This window comes from Pelmatolapia mariae, linkage group LG14 (genome assembly GCF_036321145.2).
Source record: "Pelmatolapia mariae isolate MD_Pm_ZW linkage group LG14, Pm_UMD_F_2, whole genome shotgun sequence".
NCBI classification, from domain to species: Eukaryota; Metazoa; Chordata; class Actinopteri; order Cichliformes; family Cichlidae; genus Pelmatolapia; species Pelmatolapia mariae.
Window position 1 is genome coordinate 27,800,615 of NC_086239.1, and position 16,647 is coordinate 27,817,261.

General features: G+C 40.0%; 1 protein-coding gene across 1 annotated transcript; it reads left to right on the top strand.

Moving 5' to 3' along the window:
• The first annotated feature begins 805 nt into the window (after positions 1-805).
• Positions 806-12,811, top strand: tsr1 (TSR1 ribosome maturation factor). The gene is made up of 15 exons (XM_063493341.1): positions 806-966; positions 3,093-3,192; positions 3,283-3,511; positions 3,905-4,039; positions 4,145-4,596; positions 5,147-5,291; positions 5,685-5,872; positions 9,388-9,584; positions 9,688-9,847; positions 9,944-10,054; positions 10,153-10,285; positions 11,759-11,875; positions 12,048-12,188; positions 12,273-12,347; positions 12,434-12,811. The coding sequence occupies exons 1-15, from the start codon at positions 836-838 to the stop codon at positions 12,610-12,612; spliced, it is 2,493 nt and encodes an 830-aa protein (XP_063349411.1). The 5' UTR covers positions 806-835; the 3' UTR covers positions 12,613-12,811.
• The last annotated feature ends 3,836 nt before the right edge of the window (positions 12,812-16,647 follow it).

Consider the following 16,647-nt stretch of genomic DNA (forward strand, 5'->3'; position numbering starts at 1 on the left):
CCATTCTCCCTGCAGCACGGACTACACTGCCCATCAGGCTACATTCTTTAGAGCTATGCCTGTAGCATTCTGCCTTTTAGCTTAGCACAACAACAACAACAAAAAAGCGCTCTCTCACCCAGGAAACAGGCAGAGAGAGAGCGTCACCCTGTAACCATGGCAACCATAACGCTGCCGCCTGGAACAACAAAACGTAGCTGTCAAACAAACCCAAACAATCCTGACCCGCGACAATATGAAACAGGAAAGTACCGCCGTGTATTCCATTTATTTCACCAAAGTAACTGTATTCTGAATACCACCTTTTTAAACGGTAACTGTAACGGAATACAGTTACTCATATTTTGTATTCTGAATACGTAACGGCGGTACATGTATTCCGTTACTTCCCAACACTGTATATCAACCTGTCTATCACCACTGCAAACAAGAAGGTGCTCAGAGCCTGATGTAATCCCACGCTGCACTCGTTTGAAGCTCTGCAGTGGTGAGGTGTGGTACTGCACATCTCACCACTGGCTGAGTCTGATCTAGTGACAGTCATTGCACTGGCCTTATACATGTCATGCATCAGCCTCACATATTTCTCTGTCACTCTTGACTCCCTCATACAGTACCGCAGTTCCTCTCTTGGAACCCTGTCATATGCTTTCTTCCATCCACCGAGGCACAGAGCAGCTCCTTTTGACCTCCTTTACACCTCTTCATCAACACTATCAAAGCAAGTTCAAATAATGCTTATTCAAGCTTTTATTTTGAAGAAAAGCTTTCCGGAAGACACGTCCCTATCGTGACGTTGCTGCAAGTGCGGAAGTAAATTAGCTGACCTACCCACATGGTGGAAATGGCTGCTGACGGGGAAAAACAACAGGGCCACAGACCCGGCATATACAAACAAAAAAATAAAGGACACAAACATGGCAAGCACCGGACGAAAGGAGAAATTGAAAGGGAAAACAAAGGCAAGTCGCGTCTAGCTGCACAGCGTTAAACCTGGGGCTTACATGTGTGTTGTTAGCATGTAGCGGTTGCTTCTGCAAGTACACGTGTTGGGCTTTAAGTGCTCAATCCTTTCAGTACAGTATCTTATATACTGTACTAAATACTTTTTAAGGTATTTAGTGAAAGTCTGTATTCGCTTGCGAGCCTCGTTTGGTGTTTAACTGGAGTTTGCCAACGAGCTTCAGCCATTTAAACGTGGTCCGGGGGTCTTCCAGTTATCCAGTTACTGGAAAATCAGAGGACTTAACACTCTATATTACACCGAGAAAGTTTATCATTAAAAACATTTTTGTTCTATTTAAATTCAAGCTCACATTCCGACTTGTAGACGTTTTACACGTGCTTTGAATGATCGTCAGATAGTAACACTACATGTCAAGCAGTACAGCAATGATAGTTCATGCTATAATTTAATGTTACTTTCATTTCATTCAGCGTAAAGCAGTACACACACACATTTGGACACCTTGTAGCTTAAAAATATATATTCAGGCAAAAGTCTGATATTTGTAAACCTAAATTTTGTGGAGTAGTGAATTTGTCGGCATTTTACATTTATTGGAATGTCTGAAATACAAAGTAACGTGGACACTTTAATAAAAATTATTTGAGCACACATGATTAACATACAGCCAGATGACCCAATCGTACCCTAAAGAGTACACACAATAACACCCTGCTCAATAAATGCCAGCATTATAGTCAGGAATGTTGATTTAAATGACTGTGAAGTGTCTGCACTGCAGTTAAACTGGATTCCAACAGAGGGCGCTCCACTAATGTGTGAGAATAAATGTTTTTCTTTGATAAGCTAAAATACCTTATGTATTATGGCTGATGGATAATCATCCAGCCGGCTTGTGCTGTTATTCAACATCATATATGCTGTCAGACTTTGGCAGTGATGTGTCATTCATCAATATATCAGGTATAAATAAACCCCATTCTCAAACTGAAAAAATATATTCACATATAAGGCAGTGTGGTAGTTAAAAACAACAAAGGAATGTTCTTCTCATTGTTGTTCATTGATGCTTGTATGTACTGCAGTGGTATCAAAGTTGGTTAGTAAAAATAGTTTAACATAAACAGAACAGCATAATGGAAAATTATTTCAGTTAATTGATATTTATGATTATTATGAGTATGGATTTGTTCATAATTTGTGTCTTCAATATGAAATTCATTATTATTCATTCACTGATGCACACGTGTACTAATACTAAATGGTAAATGTCAGTCATTGTACAGTCTGTATTGTAATATGTTTCATCAGTTACATCTGCAGTAATGCATATTTGACGGTTGGCAATTGGCTTTAAAAGCTAAACAAGAATTTAAGTGGACTGTTTAATGTAAGTAATCATTTTATTGGATTATCAGAGTATAGCACTACAGTCTTGTCTGCAGACTTTAGCCAGCGGGGACAACAGCAATTTTCTGGGGGCTCCTGGTGAAACCAGCATATCAGTTTCAACTACAAGTGGGATACAAATGAAAACCAGAAAACTCTTGGAACAAAAATGACTGTTTCTTGTTTCTGCTTTATCTCTTGTTATATAAGGTTTGACACATAGCTGTAAAAAAGAAAATGTTCTAACAAAGCATAGTGCCATTTCTACTGAATTCATTGACAATGAAACAAATCAGTACTGTGCATATAACATTTAGTTCAGTTGTCTAATGTGTGGTCTTTTGCTTACTTTATTTATATCAGCATGACCCTCTGGGGGCGGGGAAGCTTTGTCTGCTGCAACAGCTGCGCTGTTGTGTTGACTTGAACTTCATTCTGCAGGTGTTTTTGATTGGTTGCCTTGCCAGCATATGTTTTAAAGCAGCAAAGATATTGTAAAAATCAAACGGCCGATGTTCACACACTGTTCATGTATCTGCCGAGATTTACTGACATCTTAGACTTCAGGTGTTTTAACATTGTGCAGCAGAGTGGAGCATGATCCATATGTGTGTGTTAGAATAGAAGTTCTTTCTAAGCAGCAAGGTTGTGGGTTGTAGTAAGGCCTATATTAAAAGAATACTATACACATTGTATAAATTAATAAATAACTTGTGTTACAATGTCTCACAGGCAGAGTGTCGGTGACAGTCCTTACCAAAAAACAGAGGAAGGAGCAAAAGAAGATGGACAGAAGACACAAAGCCAACCAGCTGCGCAAGAATAAGAAAGACATGGTAATTTAAAATATCACGTGATGGATTGCTGTTCTTAAATTCTTAATGTAACGAATCTGGAGTTGCTTGAGTTTCTTTCTTTCTTCCCAGGTCCTGACAGAAAAGCGACGTCTTGGCAGCAGGGATGGTCCTCCTCATTTAGTTGTTGTGGTGTCCCTACATGCTCAAGCCGATGCTGGAGCCATCACTAAGCTGCTTCGTGGAGAAGGTGTTGGGGGCATTGTACATCATGACCGGTGCATCAGTGGTGTCAGTGACAGTTTTGGGCTTATTCTGCCTCGTTTTAAACAGAGGTTCACCTTTCTAAGCCAGAGTACAGGTAAGGATTAGAAAAGAGATTTTCTTTGGAAAAAAAAAAAGTGAGCCAGGTAGTTAAAGGTTAATAAGTGCACAAATAGTGTTGCTTCTGTGATATCTATTGATGTAATTTTAGTTTTTCAAATGTAAAAGACATTACAATTTGAGAATTTTGTTCATAGAATAAGTAAACATCCCTGGTAATGCTGACACACTTGTGACATACTGTAGAATACCATAGAAGAATAAGAAGTTAAGTCAGATATGTTACTGTATTTTAGATAGGATTTTTTTTTATCTTTATATTTTGTGTTGTAAAATTGTTGTGTTCAGTAAATGACATTCTAAAACAAATGTTTGAAGAATGTACTCTTTTTTTGTGTGTCTTTAACACTTCTGTAATCTCTTTTTATAGCTGACATGCACTCCCTGCTGGATGTGACAAAGATTGCAGATAGCCTTGTATTTGTGTTGGATTCTACTGAAGGCTGGGACACCTATGGAGACTATTGTCTCTCTTGTCTCTTTGCTCAGGGTCTCCCCAGCTATGGTAATTATAAATCTTTTTCTTTCTTTTTTTTTTAAATTGAATTGACTTCGTTTCTGATGTGCCTCTACTAAGCCCTTTTCTCTTTCCCATATTCAACCTACATAGCACTGGTGTGTCAGGGTGTGTCCGAGCTCCCTGTGAAGAAGAGGGTTGAGTCCAGAAGAGCTTTGTCAAAGATCACAGAGGCCCGTTTTCCTGATGCTCGTCTCTTCCCTCTGGACTCTGAACAAGATGCCACACTACTTCTCAGACACCTGGGGACTCAGAGACAGAGAAAGTTGGGTTTCCGCTCCAAACGGTCACATCTCATTGCTCAACATGTCACTTTTACACCCAACAACCCTGTTGATAGTACAACTGGACCCACTGGCCTGGGCACACTCTGTGTGTCTGGGTATGTCCGTGGCCACCCTCTGCGGGTTGACAGACTGGTACACATCAGTGGTCATGGTGATTTTCAGCTCAGCCAGATTGATGCCCCAGTAGACCCTCTTCCTCTGAACTTAACAGTGTCCAGACCACTGAAGCCGAGCAAAGGAGGAGATGTTGACATGCAGGTAGGTGTTGCTGCTTTTTTTAATACTTTAACTTGGCAAATGTACATGCAGACCTGATAGCGTATACTTTATTAAACAATAAATTATATAAATGACTTCATTTATTGCTCTACTGCATCACCAAAATTAAAAAAAATATTTTTGGAATTTTACCTAGCTTTGGACTTTTATGACAAGTTGTATTATGGATATTTGTTTCTCACTTGTGGACTCAGGCATGCATTTTCCACACTCTATACAAAGCATAGCTCCAAACTTGAAGCATGGAAACCTGTTTAAGTTATGTAATCCATTACAACTGTCAGCATCTGTTTTTATCAATGTAATATTACCGTTGCATAACAATTGGAATGTACCCCTGCTAAAAATATGTGCATTTTCCCACGCTGTTTTTAACCATTAAAACTAATTTGAAGTGAATATAATGAATGGTGGTCAGTAGGTTTAAATGCGAAGTGAGACTTTAACACCTTTAATTGTTTTGGAGTGTTAGTGCATCTAGTTTAGTTGATATGGGTCACATTTACCTGCTCATTTGCATTTCCCACAGGATGGAGGTGAAAATGAGGCCCCTGTGAGGGTGCTCATGAAAGCGGACCCATCCAACAGGGAGAGTCTGCAGGCAGAGGCTGAGGTGGATCCCATGGACGGAGAGCAGACATGGCCAACAGAATCAGAACTGCTGGAAGCTGAAGGTGAAGAAACAGAATTTATAGATAATGCTCTCAGAAAATGATGATGACTAAGATACAAAATGAGAGATCTTGTGTTAGAACAGTCACACTTGATTTGAAGTTAGAACTATATCACTTTATACTTTCAAGTAGTGGGAAACTGTCTGACTGATGAAAATATATATAACTTAATTGACAGTTTAATAGACACAACAAGCCAGTTAAACAAAGACTTTGCTATAATGTTATTGATGTACAGTAAAAATTTGGATGGTTACACATAGCTGAAGTAATTCAGTCATTTCTAGTAAATAGAAATGAGTAATGTGGTTTTCTTGATGCAAAAGTATACAGTTTATCGTGCCAGGAAAACACAGGATTCAAAGGTTTTTTTTTTGATGTTTCTCTCTTTAGAAGCCAGGAAGAAAAAACGTGTAATGAAGGTCCCTAAAGGAACATCAGACTATCAGGCCACGTGGATTGTTGATGAAGGTGAGGAGGAGAATGGCGACATGGATGAAGAAAGTAGTGATGACGACGACGATGATGATGACATGATGGATGAAGCCATGGATAAAGAGGATGGGGAGACTGACTCTCAGGTACACATTTAAAGTAATTTTGACATAAGTCTTTAATGACACAGTGAAGCAGAAGATAAATAAAATGCAAGTATCAGTTTAAACTTTCCTTTTTTTAAAACTTTTCACAAAAAAGACAGGTATAAAGTTTATAATGATATGACAGCCTAGCCTTGCAAAATGCGATACACTGAAATATGGGCATTAATTTAAATGGACATAAATTGGATTTTTTTTTTTTTTTTAATAAAGCTCAGGTCAGGATATAATCTAAGCAGAGATGCTCAGACATCTCTTTGTTTAGCCAGCTCGTCTGTCTAGCCAGGTCATGAGGTCTACTGGTTTGTTAAGGAGGCGTTCCCAAGTCAGCCAAGATGTAGCCTGTCCAGCTTGTCCTCAGTCTACCTTGGTCTCTTCCTGGGTTGGACATTCAACTCACCTAGGAATCATGCAGGAGATATCCTAGGCTCATGCCCTCACCATTTCAACTAGCTCTTTTCAATGGAAGGGAGAAGCAGCACGACTGTGAGTGACTCTGCTTTTCACCCTATCTTTAAGGCTGAGACTCCCTTTGGAGGAAACTAATTTCCCGTGCCTATATCCCTGTTCTTACTGTTTCAGTAACTACAGCTTTGCCTTCCTGCTTATCTCTCTTCGTAACAGCAGTCTGTTTCAGTGCAGATGCTACACTAATCATCTTTCAACCTCTTGCTCAATTCTTCCCTGACTTGTGAGCAAGATTCGAAAATACTTGAACTGCTCTTGATGGGGCAGGTTCCTAACTTGGGGTGGACACGCCATGATTGAAGAAGTGCTCTGTTTCAAGCCATGAGGCCTGAGTAGGCTCAGACTAGAAAAACAACAACACATGAGTCTGCCTACCTGTGGGCGCACCACCAAAAATTAAAGCTGGATAATTTACCACTGTGGTAAGAGTAATAAAGCATGCTTACATGCTAAAATTGAATAATTCAGAGAAGCCCTTAGTCCGTAGTATCATATTTAATAAAAAGTTTAACAGCATTTTACTGCAAAACAAGGTACAGTAAGTTACCAAGTACTTAGATAACAACGCTTTCCATGGAAAATACCAGAGACTCACTACAGGATTCAGATGACTTGATTACGACAGGTTTTTCATTATAGTATAGATGATGTAGAGGATTCGTGTGTCAGTGATTGTACAAATGTTGTTATATTTGGAATTTTTCTTTCATTTCTTATTTAGTAGTTTGACCAGAAGTTCAGCCAGAACATACCTTTTATGGTTATTTTGTTGCGCGTGGTCGTGTTGTCATAGCAACAGTGTAGCTAAGGTCAGGCGGTGCAGTCCTGTGGAGGATGACGAGGATGGTAATTTGTGAAGAAGCAATAAAGTGTTGGCGGTTCCGGGGCTGAAGCGGTGCATACGTGACCCACAGGCAGTGCACCTCACTGCTGAGAGGCACTGTTTATTTTCTCAGTGTCTGACTCTGGCGTGTAGTGCCAGGCTGCTCACCACAACAATAGTGTTTGGAGCAGGAATCCCAAGAGAAGCCTCCTGTCTTCCTGTCTTGTGAACAGAACTTCCTGTCTGGACGAAGGGAGGGGTTGGCCATTTATTTATTTCCCGCTCTGCTTGAAAAGAAGTCGGGGAAACTTTCCTTATGCAACGGGTTCATTACGATCTGTGATTGTTATTAGCATGCATTTGATGTCAAGGTTAGCGCACAGGCATACGTATCTAGACGAAGGTAACAATAGTGGAAAGGGCACTTCAAATGATAATGATTATTATTACTATTGCAGCAAGGATGTTGGAAAGGTTGTGAATCAGCCGCATGCTGAGAGCTTTCCGCTCTTGTGTCTGGCTTCTCCTGTAATTTGCCAGCCAAGGGAGCACAGCAAAGCATGTCTTCTTTGATGATTCATTTCCTTATCCAAATATGTTGCCCTTGGATGCTCAATTTCTAGATATTGTTTTAAGAGTGGATGTCTTGCACTGGAGAGTGTCGTTACGTAACACACTGAATTCAAATGTATGCAAAGCAGGGATTCCCATAGTTTGAATTCGGGCAATTACTTATCCCATTCACACATACAAGGCCCCTCGGTGCTGTTTGTTTATTGTGGCGGAGTTGTTGGTTATGTTACATAAATATTTTCTATAATTAGGATCGTTTTGATGTTATTTGTTTTCCTGCCATTTGTGTCTGGTTATTGTTAATACTGGCAGCGACTAACAAAGTAAGTGTTTTGTAATAGTAGGGTGCAACAACAATATTGTACATTACAGCTAGAGAATGTTATCCAGGAGTAAGGCTGGGCGATTTTTTTTTTTTGGCTATATCATGATATATGATATATATCACGATATGTTTAACTAGCCTCCAAAAACAAATGTTATTTTCAACCATATATATTCAACCATATATATCATTCATACGGTCACTGTCTGTGGTCAACACAGACCTTTTTTTTTTGTCGTATGGGATCGCTTTGGCAAACGAAGACGCCAGTGTCATCTGCTTCATGGCTGGTTTATTTCAAGTTTTCTGTGGTGTGTGGGGAGATGTTGACATGTGGACTTTAAAACATTCTTCATTTTGCAATGGATGACTTTTCAGGTGGTGGAATAAATTTGTGGTGCTGCGACCTTTTGTGGCAATGGTTTTATGCCATGTTTTGCAAATTATGGCATTTTGTTTGACATGCTCCTTTTGAAAACCAAACCACTGCCAGTATGTTTCTCTTTGGAACTAGCTCATCTGACTCGTCTTCAGTTACAGTCTCATTCACTTCCTCGTTTGGAACTCTGGCTGTCACCATATTTTTCCCTATCAGGTAGAATATAAACACGCATGCACGCACGCAGGCAGAAACCTTCTGCTTTGGAGGGAGATTAGTGATGCAGTCGCTCCAAAAAAACCTCTTAAAAGCTTAATATTGCCAAGGCAGTTTATACTCAATGGTTCCGATAGACCCATTTTAACCATCGTACGTGGAAAAACTTTTGATACATGAAGTATATTCAATATATCGCCCATCCCTACCCAGGACACCTGTTTAACTCAGTATGTTTGGATTAGAAGCTCAGGGTTTTAAAAAGAGGGAGCCAGACTCATAGCTGGTAAAAGGTTATTTAAAAATGTTTTCAGTAGTCTTGTAATTTGAAAATATAGTTTGTTTGTTATCTGAGTTATATCTACTATATAATGCTGAAATTTGGCCTTGGCACAGAAAATTCCATATAAAATTTTGTTTGGGTGGCAAAAATGTCAGAGACAGATGTCTTAAAGTCAAGGCCAACCAAACTAAAACTACTGTGAGGCTAGCCTTATTCCCCTTGTGGCCCATGACCTTCCTTCCTTCCTTGAATTAACCAATAGTGTTATCTCTGTCACTGCATTTGCTGTTAGTAAATGCCAAAGCATCAAAGCTTCTTCAGTGATCACTAAAAATGAGTACAATGATTGTTGTGTTTCTGGTCAGAGAGCAGCTTGCATTCTTTGTTCAAACCTCTTGTACTAAATTTGTCGTATGTCCTCTCTGCCCAGGACCCAGGTTCATGTCGTGATTCGGAGGAGGAGGAAGAGGTGTGCTCCACCGAGCGAGCGGGCGCAGATCAGCGCTATGATGAACATATGGATGAAGCTGCTGAGGAAGAAGGCCTAAAGCGCTACCGTGAGGCTCGAGCCAATGAAATGTTCCCCGATGAGGTGGACACGCCCCTCAACACTCCAGCTAGAATCAGGTCAGTAGCATTTCTTTTATGTTTTTTGTTTCTTTTACATTTCCTTTTGGGGTGGAATATTTATTGTTTCCGATTTGTTTGGGTTGCCGTCCTGTTCTCGCAGGTTCCAGCGCTACAGGGGGTTAAAAAGTTTCCGCTCGTCACCTTGGGACCCCATGGAAAACTTGCCCCTCGACTATTCGCGTATATTCCAGTTCCAGAGCTTTGAACGCACTCGCCGCCGCATATTGGCTGAGGCTGCAGCTGAGGAGGATGGAGCCATGGTAAAGTCGACAACAGTAGTTGTCTTCAGCTGTAAATGCTCTCATGTTTAACCATGATTTTTGGCTTCACTCACTCTGCTGTCCTCCTCGTTTCAGGATGGCTGGTATGTGACCCTGCACATCATTGATGTGCCTTTTTCTGTGATGGAGAGTGTCCAGTCAGGCAAACCTCTGGTTCTGGTGTCTCTCTTGCCCCACGAACAGAAGGTATTCACATCTGAAAATGTTTCCTTTTTGTAAGCAAAGCTGCACCAGCTACACAGAATAATTTTTGCTGACCTCATGTTTTTTTCTTCTGTGCATAGATGTCAGTCATGCATGTTTTGGTGCGGAGACACCCCAGCAACACAGAACCGATCAAATCTAAAGAGGAGCTTGTGTTCCACTGTGGATTTCGGAGATTCCGAGCCTCTCCCATCTTCTCTCAGCACACATCAGGTAGAAAACCTGCTGAATTCATCCAGTACATTAAGCAGAACAAATGGCAGCAGTGATCCTGCATAAACAAACTTAAATTAAACGCATTGCCAGAGATGCATCAATTCAGGGCAAGGGCTTGTAACGTCCAACTTCTTGCATTCTCGACTGACCGGTAACTGACTGATCAGTCTAACTAACATATCGTTTATCGCTTGGCGATAGCTATCAAGAAGAGATAAAGCTTGCCAAACTAAGTCACAAACCGCCATAATGTTTGTAACAACAAACCAAATCAAACCGTTGAATTGGCCTCACCGAGCTGAACATGGGCATTTTAAATAAGCTAACAAAGTAACGTGGTTAAAGCGAAAACTGTCCAGAGTTTAGAGCTAGCCGCAAGCTAGCAGCCTCAGTATGAGCAAAAGATCCGACCAGTTATGACGAAAATTATGGAGATGAGAGAAAAGGATATCCTGTTATCTGGTGAGTTTATAAACACTTGAAAATTATACATGAACCTGACATTTGCTTTGTTATATAAATATGTTGTACCTGCTTCTGTTTGGCAAGGTAAAATATGTCAGATAAAGGTGGATGTACAGCAGCTCGTTTTGAGTTACTTACTTATATTTGCCTCTTTGCAAAAGCAGAGCACTTTATTTTCAGTTGTTTCACTGAGAAAACATCCTGTAACTTACTGCAGTTGAGGGCAAAAATCGGTTAAACATAAATAAATAAATAAGATAAGATAACTCTTTATTGTCATTGCACAGTCATACATAGTACAATAGTACAATGAAATTGGAAAACTGTCCAATTTAAATAAATAAATCAGATATCATAACCAGCCAAGATGCAGACTAAACACAGTGTTTTAACATCTGGTTCATATTACAAGTAAATCTTGTAATATTGAAACACACCTGGTGCTAATCTAGGATCTATTATTCCATGAATTTAGTGATGATGGGTCACCTGGAACTCGGTGGGTTCATTGTACCACTTGATTTTTTTTTTTTATGATGTTGAAATGGTGTCCTTATACAGAACCACCTCTATGCATTTGCATTACGGGAGTGCTATTACTGTAATATTTGTTGTTATAATGCTAAGCTGTGTTCTTTTGAAAAAATGTATAATAAGGTATCATCCAGTAAAAAACATAAACTTAACCTTTTTAAATTATTGACATTTTAATTAAGATGTGTCGATCTTAAGCTGAAAAAGTCAGAAACTGAAAAATGTCTTTCCACCATGTAAGGTCGACTTTCGGTTCTTTACAAAACAAGAACTGTTAATCAAGTTACTTTATTAGTATAATGATCTTAAAAGCTACTTCTGGAAACAAGATATCTGTTGGATATATTATTACTATTATTATTATTATTATTATTATTATTATTATTATTATTATTATTATTATTATTATTATTATTATTATTATTATTGTTAATAAAATCTTTTTTTTCTCCATCTTTTTTTTTTTTTTAGCTGACAAGCATAAGATGGAGCGCTTCCTCAGACCAGATGCCCCTACTGTAGTGTCACTGTATGCCCCCATCACCTTCCCCCCTGCAGGAGTCCTGCTTTTTAAGCAAAGGAATGATGGTGAGATGGAAAGTCCTGTTTACTTCAATACAAGTAAATTTAATTAGTGGCCTGGCTGCCCTCAAGTTAAACTTTAGACCATTCATCCTGTTGGTGGTTTTGATTAATTATCCACTTAAGCAAATTCTGTACTGGCCTTTGAGCACGTGTTCTTCTTACTGTGTCTTTCTAGGCATCCAGGACCTTGTGGCTACAGGCAGTCTGCTCAGTTGTGACCCTCAGCGTGTTGTGCTAAAGAGGATTGTTCTGAGTGGACACCCATTCAAAATTAACAGGCGCTCCGCTGTTGTTCGTTACATGTTCTTTAACAGGGGTGAGAGGACGTTCTCATACTGTTATTACTGTCACTGCAGACATAATTCATAATTTTTCATTAAAATTTTCTTGACTTTTACAGATGATATCATGTGGTTCAAGCCAGTGGAGCTGCGAACAAAATGGGGTCGGAGAGGTCACATCAAGGAGGCCTTAGGTGAGAAAATTTAAGAATAAAACCCTGTGTCTGTGTCTCTGTGCCTTATTTGCTGTGGATTCTCACTGCCATTTCTTATTTTTCAGGAACACACGGTCACATGAAATGCGTGTTTGACAATCAGCTACGCTCTCAAGACACCGTGCTGATGAATTTGTACAAGAGAGTGTATCCTCGGTGGACGTATGACCCCTATGTGCCCGCGCCTTTAACTTGGGTGAAGAAAGAAGGCACTGTGGAAATGGAAGACTTGGATATGGAATAGTGGAGGGACAAAATGACAAGACATGTAATAACAGAAACATCCATGTGGTTTCAGGACACTTTCAAAAAGTGGAATAGGTATTAAATAAATCTATTTTGATCCAAAGTTAAGCTATCTTGTTCCATTTTGCATCCAAGCCTCAAACATGCTGCAGAGTTTGTTTTGACCACTAGATGGCAGGAATAGATAAGTATTAATAAAGCTTCCTCAGTGTTTGTAGAGCATCTCACTTTTTCTTTTTTCCTAAATGGGTAAAAAAGATTTGAGTCACTGCCTCTAAACAAATAGTTGAGTGCACTGAGTGCTTTTAGATTAAACAAATCTGAGAGCTGGTACCACGACGACTGGGTGAGTTCAGTAATTTAACATTAGGCATGTATCGAGCTCATTACATGGGCAACTCTTTGAAGTCATGCATGTGTGGCTTAATGCCTACGCACATTAAAATGTAGAAAGCTAGGACGAAATTATGTATCGATAATGACCGAGATACGTGAGTAACTTTAATCATGGAAACAGAACTCCCAAGTCGCACTTTTAAGGAAAAGTTCTTTTCTGTAATCGCTTAATGAAATGCTGTTTAAGATTTGGAAAAATTGCAGCTTCGAGCATTATTTATGTTATCTTTTATCATACACTTGCCTCAGTATAGTTTACTTAAAAAATATTAGTACAGAATGAAACAACAATGGAAATAGAAGACTAAAACCATTTAAGCCATTTTGAAATGCATGGCATTGCCACTATTACATGAGTGAGAAGCCAAAAGGTTGAATACAAATCGATCTCCGCAAAATTCACTCTTGCTACACTTTCCTGTACATGATAATTCCCTGATGTAATTTACGAATCGAGTGCATGACATTGTATAAGCACTCAAAAATAAAAGCACTGATAAGACTTTGCCTCCTACCAGCAGCGTTTAGCCCCACACACACACACACACATACTCTGGCAGTTTGGCTCTTCATGGTGGTCTTGCCCTGACCTGTAGCCTTCTTTTCAGTTCTAGTCAACACACACACACAGATCATAACCCCTGTTAATTTGAAACTAAAGCTGAAATGCTCTACACTTTTGCGTCCTCCCCTGCGCCGTACTTTCTTTCTTCGGAGAACGCTGATTTATGAATTGCAATATTTATCGTAAAAACTGAGCCCGTGCATGCCTGCAGCAACATGATTCATCCGTGGACTCTGTTGGGATTGCACCATAAAGGCATGCCAGTATGTCTGGGAAACCTGAAGGTGAAGTCTTTTGGATGAAGTGGAGAACATGATCCAAGAAAAGAAGACGGAGGGAGGCAAAAAGTTCACCCTGTGCATTTTTGTTTGAGAACAGTGGAAAAAAAATTACATAAATTGAAAAAAAGACAATGCAAGAAAGACAAATGTCCCTACTGTTTTTGGAGCCAGGGAAGGTGGGAGCACTGGACAGTTTTGAGGTAACACTTCATATATTTACTACCTCGCTATGGATTCATACAGGGGCACAGCAACAGTGATGTGTTGAACACATCTTGTTCAGGCTGAGAGGCAGAGAGTATGCTCTGCCGCTAAAGGGGAGGGGGACTTCAATACCCCGATGATGGAGAATGCTCTTACACTAACACATACAAAAATGGAACTGTATTTAGATGCGTGCACTACATTTTTCCCTGACACTATCAATTTGAAACAGATAAACATTTAGCTGTTTGGGGACCAACTGCGACGTGGTAAGACTGAATCCAGCCCATAAGTGAAGTGTGTGTTTGGCAAAGGCCACCCTCTGAAGACTTGAATGCTGGTGACTTAGTGCTGTTTGGATCAGGAATGTCTTGTGGTTCCCAGTTCACTGCCACCACACTCAGTTGGCTCTCACAGAAGATATAATGGGTGAGAGATTTTTCCGTTGGATGTGGATAAAGAAACGGAAGGAGAGAAAAGGGGCAGTGAGGGAGTGAGAGATAAGGGAAGAACTAGTTGATGTTCTGCCTGAATAAAGCCAGAAGTGGTGGGAGGAAGCAGTCAAAGGAATGTAAAAAAAAAAAAAGGGGGATGCATAGAATTTGGAAATTAAAATAAAACATTAGTGGGTGAGAGAGCGAGTGAGAGAGAGAGTGAAATGGAGGAGTGTGAGAGTCTGAGGCGGTGTGGGCGAGGGAGTAAGGAGAGCGAGAGTGGCTGGCGTTTATGGATTGCAGATGTGGCGCTATGGGGTTTTGGCAGGGGCCATGCGCGCCTGAATCCTGCACCGGCTGGGTGGCACCGGGGTGAGAGCGAGGTCACTGCACCGCAGCACACAGCCCATAAAACACTGACTAGTGGGGGGAACGAGAGAAAGAGAAGATAGGCCTCAAACGCACACTAAGCCAGGACTGCATTGCAGAGTGGGTGAGCAGATTACATTTGGGGTGCAAAAACACACAAGCGGACCCAAGCAAGATTCAGGCTTGGGTCAAGTCATATGTTAATAAAGCTCGGAGCTGACGAGCTTATCTCAGATACAAAAGATGAGCTTTCTGTAAACAAACTCTCCCTGCCCCACCCATCAACTATGACAACTCACACCATCTCTTCTGTTGACAGAAAACTTTCCACTTCTGCACTTAATGCTAAATTTAGTTTATACAGTACAAAGGAGCAGCAAGCTAGCCAAGCGTAGACCAAAAGTGTTCAACTCGTGGTTTTTCTCATAGGCTCATCCTGTAAAGTTTGCCATTTCTCGTGCCATCCTCAGGCCAACCTCACTGGATCTGGTCCGAGCAAAAATGCTCATTAAAAAAAATGCAAAACTGTACTTGTTTTATTTTATTTCTTTGCCAAACTCATTAGAGTTACAGTTCTGAGAATGAACAATATGACTGCAATAATTTGCCTAAAGTAGGCCTATTTAAGTTTTAATGGAGCAGAGAGTGTTGCTGACACACTCTGCGCACAGATATATTTGATTAGTAACCTTAGGTTTATCATACGTGTACAGTAATTGGCAAGCATCTTTAGATGACCTGTGTATACATATGGCACTATGTACACTCTGAACAGCACACAGTACATATGGTTTACTGCAAATTAAACTTTACTTACAGCAAAATTCTAAAAGTGGGATATAAAGCAGTCATTAGCTGCCTTTGCGTGTTTACAGGGGAAAAATGTTCTGCAATCAAGTAGATATTGGCAAAAATTATTCTGGCACAAATTTCTAAGGCACTCCTTAGAAACAATGCTGCCTACGTGCTATGGAGCTTGTTTGCTTGAGTAATAGTGAGATTTAGTATAAAGTTATCGTTATTATATGTATTATCGCTCGCACATCTGAATATTTAAATTTGACTAATTATTTTATTTTTGCTTGAATATTTTTCATCCATCAATTTTCCTAACCCCTTGTCCAAATGCAGCTTGCAGGGAAGCTGAAGCATATCACGGGTGTTATAATTTTTATAAAGTATTAAGCACAAAAAATAAATAAATTGACGCTCACTCCACCTACCTACCTGTAGGCTGTGAGAATGTGAAATGTAAATGAGTTTTCGCGCATGCTGTTAGGTTTATGCAGATGACTAAAAATGATTAAAAAAATATTCCAGTAAAATGTTATTATGTTTTCAAAAAACAAAAAAAGATTATTCGGCTTTTAAGTAATATTAATATTGTGTCAACTCAGAGCTGATAACATTTTTGATGCATTGTAAAACCAAATGACAGCACCAGTATTAAATTAAAAAACAAACTTTATCAAGTGTTTTGGCAAATGTATGCTTTTTGTAACATTTTCATAAACGTTTGATGAACATCTCACACGCTCCCCTGTTTTTGTAGGTGCTGCCTGACAATACTTGCATATTAGGTCAGCTCTGTTTTTCTCTTTCTTTTGTGTTATCCTTCCTTCCCTCTGTTGTTCCCCTTTTTCTCCCTCTTAGCCTGGTCCTGACTCCCTGGTTCCTGGGGCTTGGCCAAGGCTCGTGTCCCCGGAGGAGCCAGAGAGGAGATGGAGAGGGGGCAGCAAGGGGGTGCTGAGACCGACTCCAAAACCACAGCTGCAGCAGCAGCC